The 21,777-nt window shown below is 47.1% G+C and overlaps 1 protein-coding gene across 1 annotated transcript in view; it reads left to right on the top strand.

Moving 5' to 3' along the window:
- Positions 1-6,412: 6,412 nt before the first annotated feature.
- The window catches only part of PRRT4 (proline rich transmembrane protein 4), a 64,679-nt gene continuing 49,314 nt past the window's right edge, over positions 6,413-21,777 (top strand). Inside the window, exons 1-2 of the mRNA XM_067468357.1 lie at positions 6,413-6,578; positions 9,736-10,146. Coding sequence (XP_067324458.1) covers positions 6,413-6,578; positions 9,736-10,146 — 577 coding nt within the window. The remainder of the gene's footprint in view (positions 6,579-9,735; positions 10,147-21,777) is intronic.

The following is a 21,777-nucleotide window of genomic DNA, read 5'->3' as shown; positions in this document are numbered from 1 at the left end:
ATCCCACTTATGGACCTGTTCTATGGGATTTGTAGTTTTGCCAGGCATTTAGAGTCCCTCTCCCTTGGAGGTCCAGTTCAGGCCTGTGGAACTTGTGCCGTCACGCCTGAGGGTTATAGCTCTTAGTGAAAGAGGCATGGACGTGACATCTTTCCACAGGGGATTGCTTCTTGCCCTCCTTTAGGAAACTGGAACTCCCAAAGACCCAAACACTATAGATAACTCAAAATAGGTTTTGTTGTTCACAAAAAGTTATATCTTTAAGGCAATAAGCTGGAAGTTTCAAAGGGGTGAAGGGAATATACATTACAGTCTCTGGTTGTCTTGGGTCCAAGGAGTTTTGCAGCTGAGAAGCTTTTCCAGGTCCCTCTTTCTCAATGGCTGTGAATGCCGGAGCAATCCACAACCCTAGTCTAAATAGCCTATGTTTGAAGACATAAAGTCTTCCTCTGGTGCCAAAAGAACTGGTTTGGAGGCACTTGAGACTTCCCAACGTCGTTCAGGCTGATCTGAACATGAAGCATAAGTCTCAAGGGTAAGGACCTCAGAATTGGTGCTGAGAGGTAACTTAATCAGGGGCTTTTAGAGCCAAGTCTCTTACTCCCGTCCATCTGGTAGAAAATCTGATGGTGGAATGAAAAAGGGAAGCACTCCCCTCCTCCAGGAAGAGGTGGAGCCAAACAGTTGAGCTGAGAAAGCAATTCAACTGGTGCAAACATTGATTGACAGCTATAAATAACCAATCAATCCAACTATACATAGGCAGGGTAAAAAGGCAGGATTAAGCATGATACAACAGTTTAAATCTTGCAACTAACAGTTATACATATAGGTGGTGTCACTTGCGCCGTCACAGAACTACAATCCCCAGGATCCCTATGGAAGGAACCATGGCATCCAAAGCCTTCTCAGTGATTCAATAGGGCCGATGCTATCTGATGAGGAAGAACGACAGTCTATTGCATTTGCAATCTTGCTGGGACCCGATAATCCATTCAGAACTCTTTATATTTTCTTTCTCTCCCGGACTAGCCTGCCCCTCGTCAGCCATTGGAGAGCATGAATCTGCATTGGAAGCAGGGAACGCTTTCCTATTGGCTGGCGGGCGCCACAGTCCCGCCTCTGCAAGGAATCCTCCCTCAGCTGTTCATGATGTCAGTGGAGCTCAGCCAATCACTGCAGAGCTGGCTCCAGCTGGGGCAGGAATGGGAATTTCAAAGGATCTGACTGTATAAAAATGCTTGCTTCTCAATGTTATGGCATCTCAGCTTCCTTTGGCGTTATCACCGCGAGCTGGCATCACTTCCACTGAGATTTCTTGATTGGGGAACATTGGACTAGCGTCTTCGTCTCGCCAGGTGCACGGATCCACAGGTGACCCACTGCTGGTATTGCCCACCCACTTAACGAATATCCACACTTCGGGTTTCGCTATCCGCGGCCTGGGTCTCACTTTCCGCGGCCGCTTTAAATTGCTCGATTGCTCAATTTCAGTGGGAAAGGAGTCTCTGAGAGAAGTGGATAGAAGGTCCCACAAAGCCCCAGAGCATGTACAGAGTGTCTTTGCTGTATCATTCATGTTCTACTTACCCCAAAATCTTGCAAAGCTGGGCATGAGGCTGCCAGGCTTGTGTGTCTGTGTTTGTGTGTGTGTGTGTGTGATGATCCCCCTTGGCATCGCTCCCAGATGGACGCTTGGATGGAACTCTCCTTTGGCGCCTGAGTGACCGCTCCCCGCATTATTCAGCCTGGAGCCCCCATTGTCCGGTGCGCCTGTGGCCTGAGCAGGAAGCCAGCCCTGGAGCTGTCTTTGCACACAACTCTGCAGACCTGGATTGGCTTCAATTCCAAAAGACGCAACCGTGGAGTGTGTGGCTTCTCAGACAGCGACACAACCCCAATGCCTTGCAAGGGAAGCCCAGGGGCTTGGAAGGAGCAGCAGCAAGAGCAAGCGTGGAAAGAAGCCCACCCTGGGTGTTGTCAAAGGCTTTCATGGCTGGAATCACTGGGTTGTTGTAGGTTTTTCTGTGCTATATGGCCATGGTCTAGAGGCATTCTCTCCTGACGTTTCGCCTGCACCTATGGCAAGCATCCTCAGAGGTAGTGAGGTCTGTTGGAAGTAGGAAAATGGGTTTATATATCTGTGGAATGACCAAGGTGGGACAAAGGACTCTTGTCTGCTGGAGCCAGGTGTGAATGTTTCAGCTGACCACCTTGATTAGCATTTGATGGCCTGGCAGTGCCTGGGGCAATCTTTTGTTGAGAGGTGATTAGATGTCCTTGTTTGTTTCCTCTCTGTTGTTGTGCTGTCGTAATTTTGGAGTTTTTTAATTCTGGTAGCCAGATTGTGTTCATTTTCATGGTTTCCTCCTTTCTGTTGAAATTGTCCACATGTTCCTTGTGGATGTCAATGGCTTCTCTGTGTCGCCTGACGTGGTGGTTGTGAGAGTGGTCCAGCATTTCTGTGTTCTCAAATCATATGCTGTATCCAGGCTGGTTCATCAGGTGCTCTGCTATGGCTGACTTCTCTGGCTGGAGTCGTCTGAAGTGCCTTTCTTGTCCAATCGGGGACATCTAGTCACCTCTCAACAAAAGATTCCCCCAGGCTCAGCCAGGCCTTCAAATGCTAATGAATGTGGTCAGTTGAAACATTCCCACCTAGCTCCAGCAGAGAAGAGCTCTTGGCCCCACCCCAGTCATTCCACAGATATAGAAACCCTTTTTCCTATTTCCAACAGACCTCACTACCTCTGAGGATGCTTGCCATAGATGCAGGCGAAACGTCAGGAGAGAATGCCTCTAGACCATGGCCATATAGCCCGAAAAAACCTACAACAACCCAGTGATTCCGGCCATGAAAGCCTTCGACAATACATCTAATCACCTCTCAACAAAAGATCGCCCCAGGCACTGTCAGGCCATCAAATGCTAATCAAGGTGGTCAGTTGAAACATTCCCACCTAGCTCCAGCAGACAAGAGTCCTTTGTCCCATCCTGGTCATTCCACAGATATAGAAACCCTTTTTCCTACTTCCAACAGACCTCACTACCTCTGAGGATGCTTGCCATAGATGCAGGCAAAACGTCAGGAGAGAATGCCTCTAGAACATGGCCATATAAACCTACAACCACCCTGGGTTGTTGTGAGTCTTTCAGGCTGTCTGGCCATTTCTCAGCAGCATTCCCTCCTGACGTTTCACCTGCATCTGTGGCTAATGGCATCCTCAGAGGTCTGTTGACAGTGAAGCAAGTGGAGCCACACCTTGATACACCTGTGGAATAATATCCAGGGTGGGAGAAAGAACCCTTGTCTGTTTAGAGCAAGTGGACAGCTTGAGTAGCATTGAGTAGCCATTAAGGTGCAAAGTCAATCAGTGAGGGTATTTATTTATTTATGTATTTAGTACATTTCTATATCGCCCCTCAGGTTTCCGGTGACTTGAGGCAGTTTACAAGGCAAGAATTCAATGCCACCAAGGACACAATTACAATATACAATATATCTGCATAGAGGTGGCCTGGCTGTTGTTGCCTGAAGGCACCCTCTGTTTGGGAAGTGTTAACTGGCCCTTTATTGTTTGCTGTCTGGGGTTCTCCTCTTCCGGAGTGGTGTTGACTACTTATTGTTTTGATCCGGGTGAGTTTTTTTACAATATTGGCAACCAGATTCTGTTCATGTTGAAGACAGTAAATAATGAACACTATTGATACGGCACTGTAGAAAGGGCCTCAAAGCAGATGATGTGGATCATCTGATTTGATCATCTGGATTATATGGCAGTGTAGAAGGGGTCTAAGGCTGGATCTACACTGCCATCCAAAATCCAGATTGTCCACTTTGAACTAGATTATATGACAGTATAGACTCATAGCAAAGATGCCCCTGGTTGAAATATAATAGCAGATAATGTGGATTATCAACTTTGATAATCTGGATTATATGGCAGTGTAGAAGGGGCCTGAGACACAAAGTAGTTCACAGTATTATATTGTGTCTACTTCTGGGCACCACAACTGAAGAGAGATATTGACAGGCTGGAATACTGTCCAGAGGAGGGCGACTCAAATGATCAAGGGTCTGGAGAACAAGCCCTATGAGGAGTGGCTTAAGGAGCTGGGCATGTTTAGCCTGAAGAAGAGAAGACTGAGAGGGGATATGATAGCCATGTATAAATATGTGAGAGGAAGCCACAGGGAGGAGGGAGCAGATCAGGGGTCTGGAGAACAAGCCCTATGAGGAGCGGCTTAAGGAGCTGGGCATGTTTAGCCTGAAGAAGAGAAGGCTGAGAGGAGATATGATGAGGGCCATGTATAAATATGTGAGAGGAAGCCACAGGGAGGAGGAGGGAGCAAGCTTCCTTTCTGCTTCCCTGGAGACTAGGACGCAAGGGAACAATGGCTTCAAACTACAAGAGAGGAGATTCCATCTGAACATGAGGAAGAACTTCCTGACTGTGAGAGCCGTTCAGCAGTGGAACTCTCTGCTCCGGAGTGTGGTGGAGGCTCCTTCTTTGGAAGCTTTGAAACAGAGGCTGGATGGCCATCTGTCAGGGGTGATTTGAATGCAATATTCCTGCTTCTTGACAGAATGGGGTTGGACTGGATGATGGCCCAGGAGGTCTCTTCCAACTCTTTGATTCTATGATTCTATGATTCTAAGTCAATCAGTGAGGGTATTTATTTATGTATGTATTTAGTACATTTCTATACCGCCCCCCAGGTTTCCGGTGACTTGAGGCAGTTTACAAGGCAAGAATTCAATGCCACCAAGGACACAATTACAACATACAATATATCTGCATAGAGGTGGCCTGGCTGTTGTTGCCTGAAGGAACCCTCTGTTTGGGAAGTGTTAATTGGCCCTTTATTGTTTGCTGTCTGGAGTTCTCCTCTTCCGGAATGGTGTTGACTACTTATTGTTTTGATCCTGGTGAGTTTTTTAAAATACTGGCAACCAATTTTTGTTCATTTTCAAGACCGTAATTAATGAACAGTCTTGATATGGCACTGCATTCGGAAAAATGCTGCACTCGCAGAGCTCAGGCGGTGTTGCATTTTGGTGTCAATGTTGACTTTGATGGAGAGGTGGCTGCCAAGGGAGCGGAAATGGTCAACAATAATAATGATGTATTGTCAAAGGCGTTCATGGCTGGAATCACTGGGTTTTTGTGGGTTTTTTCGGGCTATATGGCCATGTTCTAGGGGCATTTCTCCTGACGTTTCGCCTGCATTCCACAGATATATAAACCCATTGTCCTATTTCCAACAGACCTCACTACCTCTGAGGATGCTTGCCATAGATGCAGGCGAAACGTCAGGAGAGAATGCCTCTAGAACATGGCCCTATAGCCCGAAAAAACTCACAAGAACCTAATAATAATGATGATGGTGTGATGATTGTGTCCAATTCTGGGCACCACAATTCAAGAGAGATATTGACTCTAAGCTGGAATGTGTCCAGAGAAAGAGGGCGACTCAAATGATCAAGGGTCTGGAGAACAAGCCCTATGAGGAGCGGCTTAGGGAACTGGGCATGTTTAGCCTGAAGAAGAGAAGGCTGAGAGGAGATATGATAGCCATGTATAAATATGTGAGAGGAAGCCACAGGGAGGAGGGAGCAGATCAAGGGTCTGGAGAACAAGCCCTATGAGGAGCGGCTTAAGGAGCGGGGCATGTTTAGCCTGAAGAAGAGAAGGCTGAGAGGAGATATGATAGCCATGTATAAATATGTGAGAGGAAGCCACAGGGAGGAAGAGGGAGCAAGCTTGTTTTCTGCTTCCTTGGCGACTAGGACGCAATGGAACAATGGCTTCAAACTACAAGAGAGGAGATTCCATCTGAACATTAGGAAGAACTTCCTGACTGTGAGAGCCGTTCAGCAGTGGAACTCTCTGCCCCGGAGTGTGGTGGAGGCTCCTTCTTTGGAGGCTTTTAAGCAGAGGCTGGATGGCCATTTGTCAGGGGTGCTTTGAATGCAATATTCCTGCTTCTTGGCAGAATGGGGTTGGACTGGATGGCCCATGAGGTCTCTTCCAACTCTTTGATTCTATGATTCTATGATGTGAAGGGAGCAGCTGAATCCCCACAGCTTCAGACATGAAGGGATCCAAACATGGGCCTGGCCCCCTTCCCATTTGGCCCTGTCCTTAAGGGCCACTCTTGCTGCAGCTGATGCAGCCAATGCCCTCCCTGCCCAGGAATCCCTTTCTCCTGACCACAAAGCCCATTGGCCTGCTGTGCTTGCAAATAGCAGCCATGACGAATGGCAACACCTGACCTGCGGTCTGCATTGCCAGTGGTTCAGGAGACAGGTGGGCTCTGGGTGCCAAAGGGAGCGCTCATTCAGCAATGTGTGACCTCGAAGTGCATTCCTGGGACCTTTTGGCCTTGTCCAGATTGGCTTCGCCCACCGATGGCATGCAGCATGGAACACCGGCAGCTGCGGAGGGGTGGCCAGTTTGGCATGCTAGAAAGAGAACTGTCTGTGGCTCCTGGGAGTGGCCAAAGGGAACGAAATCCGGTCCTGGGATGGGCTCCCAATGCCCACAGAACTGGACCAAGACCCAGAGTGACCACAGGTTAGAGAGCAGGGCCAAGACCAGCAAGAGGGAGAAATAGATAGTCCTGCACTTTGGTGGCAAAAAGGAAGGAATCATAGAATCATAGAATCAAAGAGTTGGAAGAGACCTCCTGGGCCATCCAGTCCAACCCCCTTCTGCCAAGAAGCAGGAATATTGCATTCAAAGCACCCCTGACAGATGGCCATCCAGCCTCTGCTTAAAAGACTCCAAAGAAGGAGCCTCCACCACCCTCCGGGGCAGAGAGTTCCACTGCTGAACAGCTCTCACAGTCAGGAAGTTCTTCCTCATGTTCAGATGGAATCTCCTCTCTTGTAGTTTGAAGCCATTGTTCCATTGCGTCCTAGTCTCCCGGGAAGCAGAAAACAATCTTGCTCCCTCCTCCTCCCTGTGGCTTCCTCTCACATATTTATACATGGCTATCATATCTCCTCTCAGCCTTCTCTTCTTCAGGCTAAACATGCCCAGCTCCTTAAGCCACTCCTCATAGGGCTTGTTCTCCAGACCCTTGATCAGCTCCCTCCTCCCTGTGGCTTCCTCTCACATATTTATACATGGCTATCATATCTCCTCTCAGCCTTCTCTTCTTCAGGCTAAACATGCCCAGTTCCCTAAGCCGCTCCTCATAGGGCTTGTTCTCCAGACCCTTGATCATTTTAGTCGCCCTCCTCTGGACACATTCCAGCTTAGAGTCAATCTCTCTCTTGAATTGTGGTGCCCAGAATTGGACACAATATTCCAGGTGTGGTCTCACCAAAGCAGAATAGAGCAAGGGGAGCATTACTTCCTTAGATCTAGACACTAGGCTCCTCTTGATGAAGGCCAAAATCCCATTGGCTTTTTTTGCCGCCACATCACATTCCTGGCTCATGTTCACCTTCCTGTCCACGAGGACTCCAAGATCTTTTTCACACGTACTGCTCTCGAGCCAGGCATTGTCCCCCATTCTGTATCTTTGCATTTCATTTTTTCTGCCAAAGTGGAGTATCTTGGCAGAAAAAATGAAATGCAAAGATACAGAATGGGGGACAATGCCTGGCTCGAGAGCAGTACGTGTGAAAAAGCAGTACGTGTGAAAAAGGAAGGAAGGAAGGAAGGAAGGAAGGAAGGAAGGAAGGAAGGCAAGCAAAGCAAAGCAAAGCAAAGATTTAGGATCTAGGAATCACAGGCTCCTTCTACACTGCCATATAATCCAGTTCAAAGCAGACCATCTGGATTTTTTGTTTACTTTGAAAATCTTTTATTCATAGAATCCTAGAATCCTAGAGTTGGGAGAGACCTCCTGGGCCATCATCCAGTCCAACCCCCTTCTGCCAAGAAGCAGGAATATTGCATGCAAAGCACCCCTGACAGATGGCCATCCAGCCTCTGCTTCAAAGCCTCCAAAGAAGGAGCCTCCACCACACTCCCTCCGGGGAAGGCAGAGAGTTCCACTGCTGAACGGCTCTCACAGTCAGGGAGTTCTTCCTCGTGTTCAGGTGGAATCTCCTCTCTTGTCGTTTGAAGCCATTGTTCCATTGAATCCTAGAATCCTAGAATCCAAGAGTTGGAAGAGACCTCCTGGGCCATCATCCAGTCCAACCCCATTCTGCCAAGAAGCAAGTATATTGCATTCAAAGCACACCTAACAGATGGCCATCCAGCCTCTGTTTAAAAGCTTCCAAAGAAGGAGCCTCCACCACACTCCGGGGCAGAGAGTTCCACTGCTGAACAGCTCTCACAGTCAGGAAGTTCTTCCTCATGTTCAGGTGGAATCTCCTCTCTTGTAGTTTGAAGCCATTTCTCCATTGCGTCCTAGTCTCTCTCCAGGGAAGCAGAAAGGAAGCTTGTTGGGAGGGCTTACAGGGTGCCTTCTTTCCTTCCTACCTGGCTGGCGGAAGTGGGGTTGGACTACGTGGCCTCTGGGGTTCCCTTGCAACTATTATTCTGTTGTTGTTGTTGTTGTTGTTGTTGTTGTTAAGCAGACGCTGGGTGCCCACCTGTCTGGAGGATTTGGATGCTGCCTGCCTGCCTGGAAGAAGCAGTGTTGGACTGGATGGCCTCTGGGGTTCCCTTCCAGCTCTTCTATCCTTCTCCTCCTCCTCTCCTTCTCCTTCCCCTGAGGCTGGATGTTCGTCTGCCGGGAGGGCTTGAACTGTGCCTTCCTTCCTTCCTTCCTTCCTTCCTTCCTTCCTTCCTTCCTTCCTTCCTGGCATAAGCGGGGTTGGACTGGGTGGCCTCTCTGGGGTTCCCCTGCAACTATTATTCTGTTGTTGTTTGTTGTTGTTGTTGTTGTTGTTAAGCAGAGGCTGGGTGCCCACCTGTCTGGAGGATTTGGATGCTGCCTTCCTGACTGGCAAAAGCGGGGTTGGACTGGATAGCCTCTTGCGGTCCCCTCCAGTTCTTCTATCCTTCTCCTCCTCCTCCTCTCCTTCTCCTTTTCTTCCCCTGAGGCTGGATGTAGCTCTGTCAGGAGGGCTTGGAGGGTGCCTTCCTTTCTACCTCCCTTCCTTCCTGCCCGCCTGCCTGCCTGTTAGACGCAGGGTTGGACTGGATGGCCTCTGGGGTTCCCTTTCAGTTTTCTATCATTCTCCTCCTCTTCTTCTCCTTCTTCTTCTTCTTCCTCTGAGGCTGGATGTTCCTCTGCCGGGAGGGCTTGGAGGGTGCCTTCCTTCCTTCCTGCCTGCCTGCCTACCTGTTAGAAGCTGGGTTGGACTGGGTGGCCTCTGGGGTTCCCTTCCAACTATTATTCTATTGTTGTTGCTGTTGTTGTTAAGCAGAGGCTGGGTGCCCACTTCCTCCTCCTCTTCTTTTTCTTCTTCTTCCCCTGAAGCTGGATGTTCGTCTGCCAGGAGGGCTTGAACAGTGCCTTCCTTCCTTCCTTCCTTCCTGGCTGGACTGGATGGCCTCTGGGGTTCCCTTCCAGCTCTTCTATCATTCTCCTCCTCCTCTTCTCCTTCTTCTTCCCCTGAGGCTGAAAGTAGATAAATACATTTGTTTATTATTATTATTAAATAATAAGGGGTATTAAATAATTCGTCTGTCGGGAGGGTTTGGAGGGTGCTATCTTTCCTTCCTGCCTGGCAGAAGCGCGGTTGGACTGGATGGCCTCTTGGGGTCCCTACCAGCTCTTCTATCCTCCTCCTCCTCCTCCTCCTTTCCTTCTCCTTCCACACAGGCTGGATGTTCCTCTGCCGGGAGGGCTTGGAGGGTGCCTTCCTTCCTTCCTTCTCTCTTGCCTTGCAGAAGGGGGCTCTCCTGGCTGTCCTCTGGGGGCCCCCCTGTCTCTCCCATTCTCAGAGGCGCCGCCCTGACGGAGGGGGGGGTCTCCTTCTCCCTGAGGCTTCTCCTGGGAAAAGGGGGGAACCGAGCCGGCCAGGTGCGCGCGCAGGAGGGGAGGGGGGGAGAGAAGGAGGGAGGGGGCGTCGGGGGCGCGCGTGGGAGGGAGGGAGGGGGGGGTGCGCCTGCGTCAGAGGGAGTGCGGATGCGCCGGGAATCCGAATCTGCTCGGCGGGGCTAGTTGCGTCGGGGCTGCTGGGCTCCCTTCTTCCCTTCCTTCCTCCCTTCCTTCCTCCGAGGGGGCGGCCAGGTGAGCAGCGGCGGAGACCCCCCAATCCCCCCCCCCCCATCCATGACGGGACCCTTTCCCCAAAGCAGAGCCCAGAAGACCCCGACTCTTCCTCGGCAGGGCTTTCCCGGGGACTCCTTGGCCCCCAGCCTGCCTCCCCCCCCCGGCTCTCCCCACGGAGACCCCCAGCCCCCCCCCCCGTCCAGCTCCCCCCCCCCCTCCATGGCGGGACCCTTTCCCCAAAGCAGAGCCCAGAAGACCCCAACTCTTCCTTGGAAGGGCTTTCCCGGGGACTCCTTGCCCTTCCCTTGCCCCCCCCCCTTCCAGCCATAAAGGTGTGGGGGGGGGTGTCTTTCCCTTTTGATGGTGCAGCTTGCCTGGATGGCGTGAGCCCCCCCCCCCCACAAAGCCCCCCACCTTCCCAATCCCGCATGGGAGAGGAATGCGACTTTTGTCGGGCTTTTCAAGGGAGGGGGTCCTGGAGTGGCTGGAGTTGCCCCCCCGACAGTATCTGGGGAGCGTCCAGACATGCAGGCAGATGCGTGTCTCTCTCTCTGTGTGTACACGAATGCCTTCTGGGTCGGGGGGGGGGAGAAGTGCCTCCTTCCTCTCGGGTGATGAGAAGCCCCCCTCCAAAGCTGCCAAGTGGTCCAATTGGGGAGGGGGGTGTCCTTAATGGGAAGACCCCCCCCAGCCCATCGAAGGAGACCTAGACGCATCTACACTGCAGAACTGAGGGAGGGATGGATGCGCTTTGGCACCACTTTCCACAGCTTTGGCTCCATGCCCGGAGTTGGTGTCCTTTGGCACACTCTATCTCAGGCATGGGCCAACTTGGGCCCTCCCTCCAGGTGTTTTGGACTCCAACTCCCACAATTCCTAACAGCCGGTAGGCTGTTAGGAATTGTGGGAGTTGGAGTCCAAAACACCTGGAGGGAGGGCCCAAGTTGGCCCATGCCTGCTCTATCTGAATGGGGACCTTGCAAAACTACACCTCCCAGGGCCCCACAGCATGGAGCCGCAGCCCAGCCGCATTCCTTCTCAGACCCCATCTACACTGCCACCCCGAATCCAGATTATCCGCTTTGAACCGGATTAGATGGCGGTGTAGACTCAGGTGGAGCTCTCTCTCCAAATAAAGTCCCTTCTGCACTGCCATATACTCCGGATTATCAAATCAGGAAATCCACCTTGTCTGCTTTGAACCGGATTAGATGAGTCTACACCGCCATCTAATCCAGTTCAAAGCAGACAAGGTGGATTTCCTGATTTGATAATCCGGATTATATTGCAGTGCAGAAGGGACTTTGTTTGGAGAGTGAGCTCCACCTGGATCCCAAGGCCAGGGCTGCTCAAGTCCTGCTCATCCATTACTAAATAATAATAATAATAATAATAATAATAATAATAATAATATAATAAGGGGTATTAAATAAAGTTGATTATTATTATTATTATTATTATTATTATTATTATTATATAATAAGGGGCATTAAATAAAGTTGATTATTATTATTATTATTATTATTATTATTATATAATAAGGGGCATTAAATAAAGTTGATTATTATTATTATTATTATTATTATTATTATTATATAATAAGGAGCATTAAATAAAGTTGATTATTATTATTATTATTATTATTATATAATAATAAGGGGCATTAAATAAAGTTGATTATTATTATTATTATTATTATTATTATTATTATTATATAATAAGGAGCATTAAATAAAGTTGATTATTATTATTATTATTATTATTATTATATAATAAGGGGCATTAAATAAAGTTGATTATTATTATTATTATTATTATTATTATTATTATTATATAATAAGGGGCATTAAATAAAGTTGATTATTATTATTATTATTATTATTATTATTATTATTATTATATAATAAGGGGCATTAAATAAAGTTGATTATTATTATTATTATTATTATTATTATTATATAATAAGGGGCATTAAATAAAGTTTATTATTATTATTATTATTATTATTATTATTATTATATAATAAGGGGCATTAAATAAAGTTTATTATTATTATTATTATATAATAAGGGGCATTAAATAAAGTTGATTATTATTATTATTATTATTATTATATAATAAGGGGCATTAAATAAAGTTGATTATTATTATTATTATTATTATTATTATATAATAAGGGGCATTAAATAAAGTTGATTATTATTATTATTATTATTATTATTATATAACAAGGGGCATTAAATAAAGTGTTTATTATTATTATTATTATAATATAAGGGGTATTAAATAAAGTTTATTATTATAATATAATAAGGGGTATTAAATTTATTTATTATTATTATTAATATATAAGGGATATTAAATAAAGTTTTTATTATTATTATATAATAGGATATTAAATAAATTTATTTATTATTATTATACAAGGTTTATTAAATAAAGTTTATTATTATTATTATATAATAAGAGGTATTAAATAAATTTATTTATTTTTATTGTTATTATAATAAGAGGTATTAAATAAATTATTATTATAATATAAGGGGTATTAAATAAAGTTTTATTATTATTATATAATAAGGGGTATTAAATACATTTATTATTATTATTATCATTATATAATAAGGGATATTATATGAAGTTGGTTATTATTATTATTATTATTATTAATATTATTATTGAGAAGCAAAAGAGTGTTGTCAAAGGCTTTCATGGCCGGACTCACTGGGTTGCTGTGAATTTTCGGGGCTGCCTGGCCATGTTCCAGTAGCATTCTCTCCTGACCTTTTGCCCACATCTATGGCAGGCATCCTCATTGGTTGAGCAGTTTTTTGCTAGGCAAGTGGGGTTTATATCTGTGGAATAATGTCCGTGGTGGGAGAAAAATAAAACCTCTTGTCTACTTGGGGAACGCATGAATGTTGCAAATGACCACCCTGATTAGTACTGAATAGCCTTGCAGCTTCAAAGCCTGGCTGGTTGCTGCCTGGGAGAATCCTTTGTTGGGAGATGTTAGCTGTCCCTGATTGATTTCTTGTCTGGAATTCCCTTGCTTTTTGAGTGTTGCTCTTTATTTACTGTCCTGATTTCAGAGGTGCAAGGCCACTGACTTGCTGTTAATTTTTGGGGCTGCCTGGCTATGTTCTAGGAGCATTCTCTCCTGACCTTTCACCCACATCTATGGCTGGCATCCTCAATGGTTGAGCGGTCTTTTGGAAACTAGGCAAGTGGGGTTTATATCTGTGGAATAATGTCCCGGGTGGGAGAGAAAAAAAACTCTTGTCTACTTGGGGAAAGCATGAATGTTGCAAATGGCCACCCTGATAAACACTGAATGGCCTTGCAGCTTCAAAGCCTGGCTGGTTGCTGTATGGGGGAATCCTTTGTTGGGGGTGCTTTGAATGCAGTTTTCCTGCTTCTTGGCAGAAAGGGGTTGGACTGGATGGCCTTTGAGGTCTCTTCCAACTCTAAGATTCTATGATTCCATGAGGTGTTAGCTGTCCCTGATTGATTTCTTGTCTGGATTTCCCTTGCTTTTTGAGTGTTGCTCTTTATTTCCTGTCCTGATTTTAGAGCTGCAAGGCCATTTCATGCTAATCAAGGTGGCCATTTGCAATATTCACACCTGACCCACCCAGGAGATTATTCCACAGGCATATAAACCCCAGTTGACGAGTTTCCAACAGACTTCTGAGGATGCCTGCCATAGATGTGGGTGAAACGTCAGGAGAGAATGCTTCTGGGACATGGCCAGGCAGTCTCAAAAACTTTAGCAGTGGATGGTGGAATCCATGGGTGGAGATCCCTTGGATGTGGAAGACTGACTCTATTTGGCTCATATTTGTGCAAGGATGATGAGGATGATGATGATGATGATGACTTAATATGAAGCCGTGGATGCCGAATCCACGGATACGGAGGGATGTCAACACTCAGGTTGCTATCCCTTCAGTCGGATGCCGATTCTGGTGATGGATTTAATGCAGGAACGGGCCAACTTTGGCCCTCCCTCCAGGTGTTTTGGACTACAACTCCCACAATTCCTAACAGCCGGTAGGCTGTTAGGAATTGTGGGAGTTGTAGTCCAAAACACCTGGAGGGAGGGCCAAAGTTGGCCCATGGCTGGTGTAGATGCCATGAGTGTTGTGTTTCCACAACCTTGACCTTAAAGGCATTTCTGGGGGTTGCAGTGAACCCCAAAACGAAGCCTTGTGGTCAGTTCTGGCCATTGGCTGGACGGAGCAGGTTTTGACGGTCCTTATTCATTGTCATTGCTGTTGCTGTTTTGTTTGTGTGTTTGTTTGTGTTACGAAAGAAAGAGAAATATTTGTGGGGTTTGCTACCTTGTGACCCAAGAAGAATGTGGATAGTTTGGGGTCACCTGGAGCAGTGGGACCCTTCCCAGAATCTTGGGATTTAGAAGGGAACCCCAAAGGTCATCTAGTCCAGCCCCGAAAGGAAAGCTTGCAGTCTCTTCTTAGGAGACTTCCATCCACCCTGTCCATATTCCACTTTGGAAAAGCTCTTGCAGCCAGAAAGCTCAGGGGTGTGTGTGTTTGTGTGTGTGTGTGTGTGTGTATGTGTCTTGGGTCACATTCTTGTCTCATGAGCCTCAGAAACAAGCTCCCTCCTTGTTCTGTGCGAGATCCCTTCAAAGGCGCAGAGATAAAGAGAGCCGTCATCGTGATACCTCCCAGGCTTCTTCCCTTCTGCAGCACACACAACATACACAACATGCCACCCTCCTTCGGTCATTCCCGCAAGCCTTTGACCATTCGGGACGTGTTCCCTCTTGTCCATCACTGCCTTGCGTTGCTTGAGCCAGAACTGGACGCTGGGGTTGAATATGGGTGCCCCAAAATGGACACAGTGTCCTTATCCCAGGAGAGTTGTGGCCAAAGCAGAAGAGAGGGGGGCCCTGCCATCTTCTGAGTGTAGCCTGGGATTGCATTGGCCGTTTTAGCTGCTGCGTCACACTGTCGGCTTTGTGGTCCCCTGAAACGCCTAGATCCCTTTTACAGAGAGGAGATTCCATCTGAACATGAGGAAGAACTTCCTGACTGTGAGAGCCGTTCAGCAGTGGAACTCTCTGCCCCGGAGGGAGTGTGGTGGAGGCTCCTTCTTTGGAAGCTTTTAAACAGGAGCTGGATGGCCATCTGTCAGGGGTGATTTGAATGCAATATTCCTGCTTCTTGGCAGAATGGGGTTGGACTGGATGATGGCCCAGGAGGTCTCTTCCAACTCTAGGATTCTAGGATTCTATGACTGTGAGAGCCGTTCAGCAGTGGAACTCTCTGCCCCGGAATGTGGTGGAGGCTCCTTCTTTGGAAGCTTTTAAGCAGAGGCTGGATGGCCATCTGTCAGGGGTGATTTGAATGCAACATTCCTGCTTCTTGGCAGAAGGGGGTTGGACTGGATGGCCCATGAGGTCTCTTCCAACTCTTTGATTCTATGATTCTATGACTCTATGACTGTTGTTTACAAGCCAGCTCTCATGCATCCTATATATATATATACACACACACACACTAGCTGTACCCGCCACGCGTTGCTGTGGCCAACTTTCCCTCCCTCTTTCCCTCCTTCCTTCCCTCTCGCTTTCCTTCCCTCCCATCCTTTGCTCTTCTACTTTCTCTTCTTCTTTCTTCCTTCTCTACCTGTTTCTTTCCTCCCTTCCTTTGCTCTTTGGTTCTATTCTTTCTTGTCTCTTTCCTTCCTTCCCTCTCTCTTTCTCTCTTTCATTCCTTCTCTCCTTCCTTCCCTCTCTCTTTCCCTCCTTCCTTCCCTCTCTCTTTCCTTCCCTCCCATCCTTTGCTCTTCTACTTTCTCTTCTTCTTTCTTCCTTCTCTACCTGTTTCTTTCCTCCCTTCCTTTGCTCTTTGGTTCTATTCTTCCTTGTCTCTTTCCTTCCTTCCCTCTCTCTTTCTCTCTTTCATTCCTTCTCTCCTTCTTTCCCTCCCTCTTTCCCTCCTTCCTTCCCTCTCGCTTTCCTTCCCTCCCATCCTTTGCTCTTCTACTTTCTCTTCTTCTTTCTTCCTTCTCTACCTGTTTCTTTCCTCCCTTCCTTTGCTCTTTGGTTCTATTCTTCCTTGTCTCTTTCCTTCCTTCCCTCTCTCTTTCTCTCTTTCATTCCTTCTCTCCTTCTTTCCCTCCCTCTTTCCCTCCTTCCTTCCCTCTCTCTTTCCTTCCCTCCCATCCTTTGCTCTTCTACTTTCTCTTCTTCTTTCTTCCTTCTCTACCTGTTTCTTTCCTCCCTTCCTTTGCTCTTTGGTTCTATTCTTCCTTGTCTCTTTCCTTCCTTCCTTCCCTCTCTCTTTCTCTCTTTCATTCCTTCTCTCCTTCCTTCCCTCTCTCTTTCCCTCCTTCTTTCCCTCTCTCTTTCCTTCCCTCCCATCCTTTGCTCTTCTACTTTCTCTTCTTCTTTCTTCCTTCTCTACCTGTTTCTTTCCTCCCTTCCTTTGCTCTTTGGTTCTATTCTTTCTTGTCTCTTTCCTTCCTTCCTTCCCTCTCTCTTTCTCTCTTTCATTCCTTCTCTCCTTCCTTCCCTCTCTCTTTCCCTCCTTCCTTCCCTCTCGCTTTCCTTCCCTCCCATCCTTTGCTCTTCTACTTTCTCTTCTTCTTTCTTCCTTCTCTACCTGTTTCTTTCCTCCCTTCCTTTGCTCTTTGGTTCTATTCTTCCTTGTCTCTTTCCTTCCTTCCTTCCCTCTCTCTTTCTCTCTTTCATTCCTTCTCTCCTTCCTTCCCTCTCTCTTTCCCTCCTTCCTTCCCTCTCTCTTTCCTTCCCTCCCATCCTTTGCTCTTCTACTTTCTCTTCTTCTTTCTTCCTTCTCTACCTGTTTCTTTCCTCCCTTCCTTTGCTCTTTGGTTCTATTCTTTCTTGTCTCTTTCCTTCCTTCCCTCTCTCTTTCTCTCTTTCATTCCTTCTCTCCTTCCTTCCCTCTCTCTTTCCCTCCTTCCTTCCCTCTCTCTTTCCTTCCCTCCCATCCTTTGCTCTTCTACTTTCTCTTCTTCTTTCTTCCTTCTCTACCTGTTTCTTTCCTCCCTTCCTTTGCTCTTTGGTTCTATTCTTCCTTGTCTCTTTCCTTCCTTCCCTCTCTCTTTCTCTCTTTCATTCCTTCTCTCCTTCTTTCCCTCCCTCTTTCCCTCCTTCCTTCCCTCTCGCTTTCCTTCCCTCCCATCCTTTGCTCTTCTACTTTCTCTTCTTCTTTCTTCCTTCTCTACCTGTTTCTTTCCTCCCTTCCTTTGCTCTTTGGTTCTATTCTTCCTTGTCTCTTTCCTTCCTTCCTTCCCTCTCTCTTTCTCTCTTTCATTCCTTCTCTCCTTCCTTCCCTCTCTCTTTCCCTCCTTCCTTCCCTCTCTCTTTCCTTCCCTCCCATCCTTTGCTCTTCTACTTTCTCTTCTTCTTTCTTCCTTCTCTACCCGTTTCTTTCCTCCCTTCCTTTGCTCTTTGGTTCTATTCTTCCTTGTCTCTTTCCTTCCTTCCTTCCCTCTCTCTTTCTCTCTTTCATTCCTTCTCTCCTTCCTTCCCTCTCTCTTTCCCTCCTTCCTTCCCTCTCTCTTTCCTTCCCTCCCATCCTTTGCTCTTCTACTTTCTCTTCTTCTTTCTTCCTTCTCTACCTGTTTCTTTCCTCCCTTCCTTTGCTCTTTGGTTCTATTCTTACTTGTCTCTTTCCTTCCTTCCCTCTCTCTTTCTCTCTTTCATTCCTTCTCTCCTTCCTTCCCTCTCTCTTTCCCTCCTTCCTTCCCTCTCTCTTTCCTTCCCTCCCATCCTTTGCTCTTCTACTTTCTCTTCTTCTTTCTTCCTTCTCTACCTGTTTCTTTCCTCCCTTCCTTTGCTCTTTGGTTCTATTCTTCCTTGTCTCTTTCCTTCCTTCCCTCTCTCTTTCTCTCTTTCATTCCTTCTCTCCTTCCTTCCCGCTCTCTTTCCCTCCTTCCTTCCCTCTCTCTTTCCTTCCCTCCCTTCCTTTACTCTTCTACTTTCTCTTCTTTCTTCCTTCTCTACCTGTTTCTTTCCTCCCTTCCTTTACTCTTTGGTTCTATTCTTCCTTGTCTCTTTCCTTCCTTCCCTCTCTCTTTCTCTCTTTCATTCCTTCTCTCCTTCCTTCCTTCCCTCTCTCTTTCCTTCCTTCTTTCACTTTTTTATTTCCTTCTCTCCTTCCTTTTCTACTTTTCTTTCTTTCCTTCTTTCCTTCTCTCCTTCACTCCTTCTTTCCCTCTTTTTCTTCTTCCTTCCTTCCTTCCTTCCTTCCCCCTTTCTGTGTGTATGTGTTTTGTTTCCTTCTCTCCTTCACTCCTTCTTTCCCTCTTTTTCTTCTTCCTTCTCTCCTTCCTTCCTTCCTTCCTTCCTTCCTTCCTTCCTTCCTTCCTTCCCCTTTCTGTGTGTATGTGTTTTGTGTGTGTGTATATATGCATATATGTGTATATATTTGTGTTTATGGGTTTATATGTGTGTTTGCGTGCATATATGTAGTTTTGAGCATGCATTGTAATATTATTCCTTTTTGCATCTGTCATATACATTTGTGTGTGTGTGTGTGTGTGTGTGTGTGTGTGAATGGCTGGATGGCCCTTTGTCAGGAGGGCTTTGATTATGTCTGAACCCTACCAATGATAGAATTGGCCCAAACCTCCCACATAGAACCCCCATGTGGGCCACAGCAACGCATGGCAGGGGACGGCTAGTGTGTGTGTGTGTGTGTGTATACACTAGCCCCTCTCTTCTGCTTTGGTCAGACCTCTTCACCTGGAATCACACTGTGTCCACTTCTGGGGCATCCAGTTCAAGAGAGAGATTGAATCTAAACTGGAAAGGGGCCCAGAGGAAGAGGGAGACTCAAAGGATCAAAGGCTTGGGGACCAGGAATAATCCCTATGAGGACCGGCTTAAAGAGCTGGGTCTGTTTATCCTGCAGAAGGGAGAGTTGAGAAACGACATGAGTGGAGCTGTGTATAAAGGGTGCCATAAGGAAGAGGGAGCAGGCCTTGTTTTCTGCTGCCCTGGAAACTAGAACTCAATTGAGCCATGGGTTCAAATGACAGGAAAGGAGATTCCATTGAACATCAGGAAGAACTTCCTGACTCTAAGAGCTGTTCAGCAGTGCAACTCTCAGCCGCAGAGCCTGGTGGAAGCTCCTTCCTTGGAGGCTTTGAAAAAGAGGCTGGATAGACATCGGTCAGACTGTTTTCCAAACTAGAATCTGGAGAGCTCACAGGCGGAGGGAGTCAACCTTTCTCCAAAGGCCTGGCAGGAACATTCTCATGAGAATCTGCCCTTTGCACCGAAGCCTCTCTGTCATTGTAACATCAGGAGACTGAAACACATTCACAGGTTCAAGCCCAGGCTGAGTCCCAACAACTACCTTCTATCCACAAATGTAAATAGAGAAGGCTAAAGGCCTTGTGAAACTATAACTCCCATGCTCCTCTAGCATTGGAACCCAATGTATGTCCTTCACTAAAAAAAAATGATTTTATCATTTGGAAGTTGTAGTTGCTGGGATTTATAGTTCACCTACAACCAAAGAGCATTCTGAACCCCACCAACGATGGAATTGAACCGAACTTGGCACACAGTTCTCCCATGAACAATAGAAAACACTATAAGGTTTTGGTGGGCAGTGTCCTTTGGTTTTGGAGTTGTAGTTCACCCACATCCAGAGATCACTGTGGACTCAAACAATGATGGGTCTGGACCAAACTCTACACGAATACTCAATATGCCCAAATGTGAACACTGGTGGTGTTTGGGGGAAATAGAATCTTGACATTTGGGAGTTGTAGTTGCTGGGATTTATAGTTCACCTGCAACCAAATAGCATTCTGAACCCCACCAACGATGGAATTGAACCAAACTTGGCACACAGTTCTCCCATGACCAATAGAAAATACTGGATGGTTTTGGTGGGCAGTGTCCTTTGGTTTTGGAGTTGTAGTTCACCCACATCCAGAGATCACTGTGGACTCAAACAATGATGGATCTGGACCAAACTCTACACCAATACTCAATATGCCCAAATGTGAACACTGGTGAAGTTTGGGGAAAAAACCTTGACATTTGGAAGTTGTAGTTGCTGGGATTTATAGTTCACCTACAATCACAGAGCCCCCGATGGCGCAGTGGGTTAAACCCTTGTGCTGGCAGGACTGGAGACTGACAGGTCGCAGGTTCGAATCCGGGAAGAGGCGGATGAGCTCCCTCTATCAGCTCCAGCTCCTCATGCGGGGACATGAGAGAAGCCTCCCACAAGGATGATAAAAACATCAAATCATCTGGGCATCCCCTGGGCAACGTCCTTGCAGACGGCCAATTCTCTCACACCAGAAGCGACTTGCAGTTTCTCAAGTTGCTCCTGACACGACAAACCCCCCCCCCCCAAACAAACCTTATTTCCACAAATGTAGATGCGTCTAGAGAAGGCTAAAGTCCTTGTGAAACTATAACTCCCATGCTCCTCTAGCATTGGGAAATTGGAGCTAATGTGGGGGTCAGACTGCATTATTTCTGCAGTGTGGATGCAACCTTTGTCGGAATGCGTTCCTTTTCTCTCTCCGCCAACTTTCCTCCTTTTCGTGCTGCAAAAGGCTAACCCAAGAGCTTCTCTGAAAACAACATTTGGTGAGTTAGGTAACGGAATGAAACTGAGTGGGATCCTGTCGTTAGTGGGCTGCCTCCCAAAAGCCTGAGCCTCCTGGGCGGCCATCTGCTGCTCTGCATCTGAATCCAAATTGGAACTTGCAAAGGTGGAGGGAACAGGGAACGAGATGGATGGGCTCCGTTGGCCTGCCTTGGAGAACAGCACCCGGGGATCGAGGTCCAAACGGTGGGCTTGGCTGGAGAAAGAGGAAAGGAGTGCCAGAGAGGACAGCAAAGGGTCCCCATTCATCCTGGAGGCGCATGCCCCCTCCCCACATTCCTACCCCACTTTTCCCCCAGACTCTGCAATCACCCCCAGGGAAGAGCAATGGAAGAAAGCTGCAAATCAATACATGAGACACACACACACCCCAAGCCTAGACCCCAGTCAAAGCCCTCCCTTTGGAGGTTTCTTCCAAGCAGAGGCTGGACTGCCATCTGCCAGGAGTGCTTTGGTTGTATTTTCCTGCATGGCAGAAGGAGGGTGGACTCACTAGATGATCAAGAGTTTGGAGAACAAGCCCTATGAGGAGCGGCTTAAGGAGCTGGGCATGTTCAGCCTGAGGAAGAGAAGGCTGAGAGGAGATATGATAGCCATGGATAAATATGTGAGAGGAAGCCACAGGGAGGAGGAGCGAGCAAGCTTGTTTACTGCTATCCTAGCAAGTATGATGTGGAAGAACAAGCCCTATGAGGAGCGGCTGAAAGAGCTGGGCATGTTCAGCCTGAGGAAGAGAAGGCTGAGAGGAGACATGATAGCCATGTATAAATATGTGAGAGGAAACCACAGGGAGGAGGAGGGAGCAAGCTTGTTTACTGCTATCCTAGCAAGTATGATGTGGAAGAACAAGCCCTATGAGGAGCGGCTGAAAGAGCTGGGCATGTTCAGCCTGAGGAAGAGAAGGCTGAGAGGAGACATGATAGCCATGTATAAATATGTGAGAGGAAGCCACAGGGAGGAGGAGCGAGCAAGCTTGTTTACTGCTATCCTAGCAAGTATGATGTGGAAGAACAAG

Source organism: Anolis sagrei, chromosome 5, assembly GCF_037176765.1.
Source record: "Anolis sagrei isolate rAnoSag1 chromosome 5, rAnoSag1.mat, whole genome shotgun sequence".
Taxonomy (NCBI): domain Eukaryota; kingdom Metazoa; phylum Chordata; class Lepidosauria; order Squamata; family Dactyloidae; genus Anolis; species Anolis sagrei.
The sequence above is the reverse complement of the archived record's forward strand: the minus strand, read 5'-3'. Positions and strand labels throughout refer to the sequence as shown.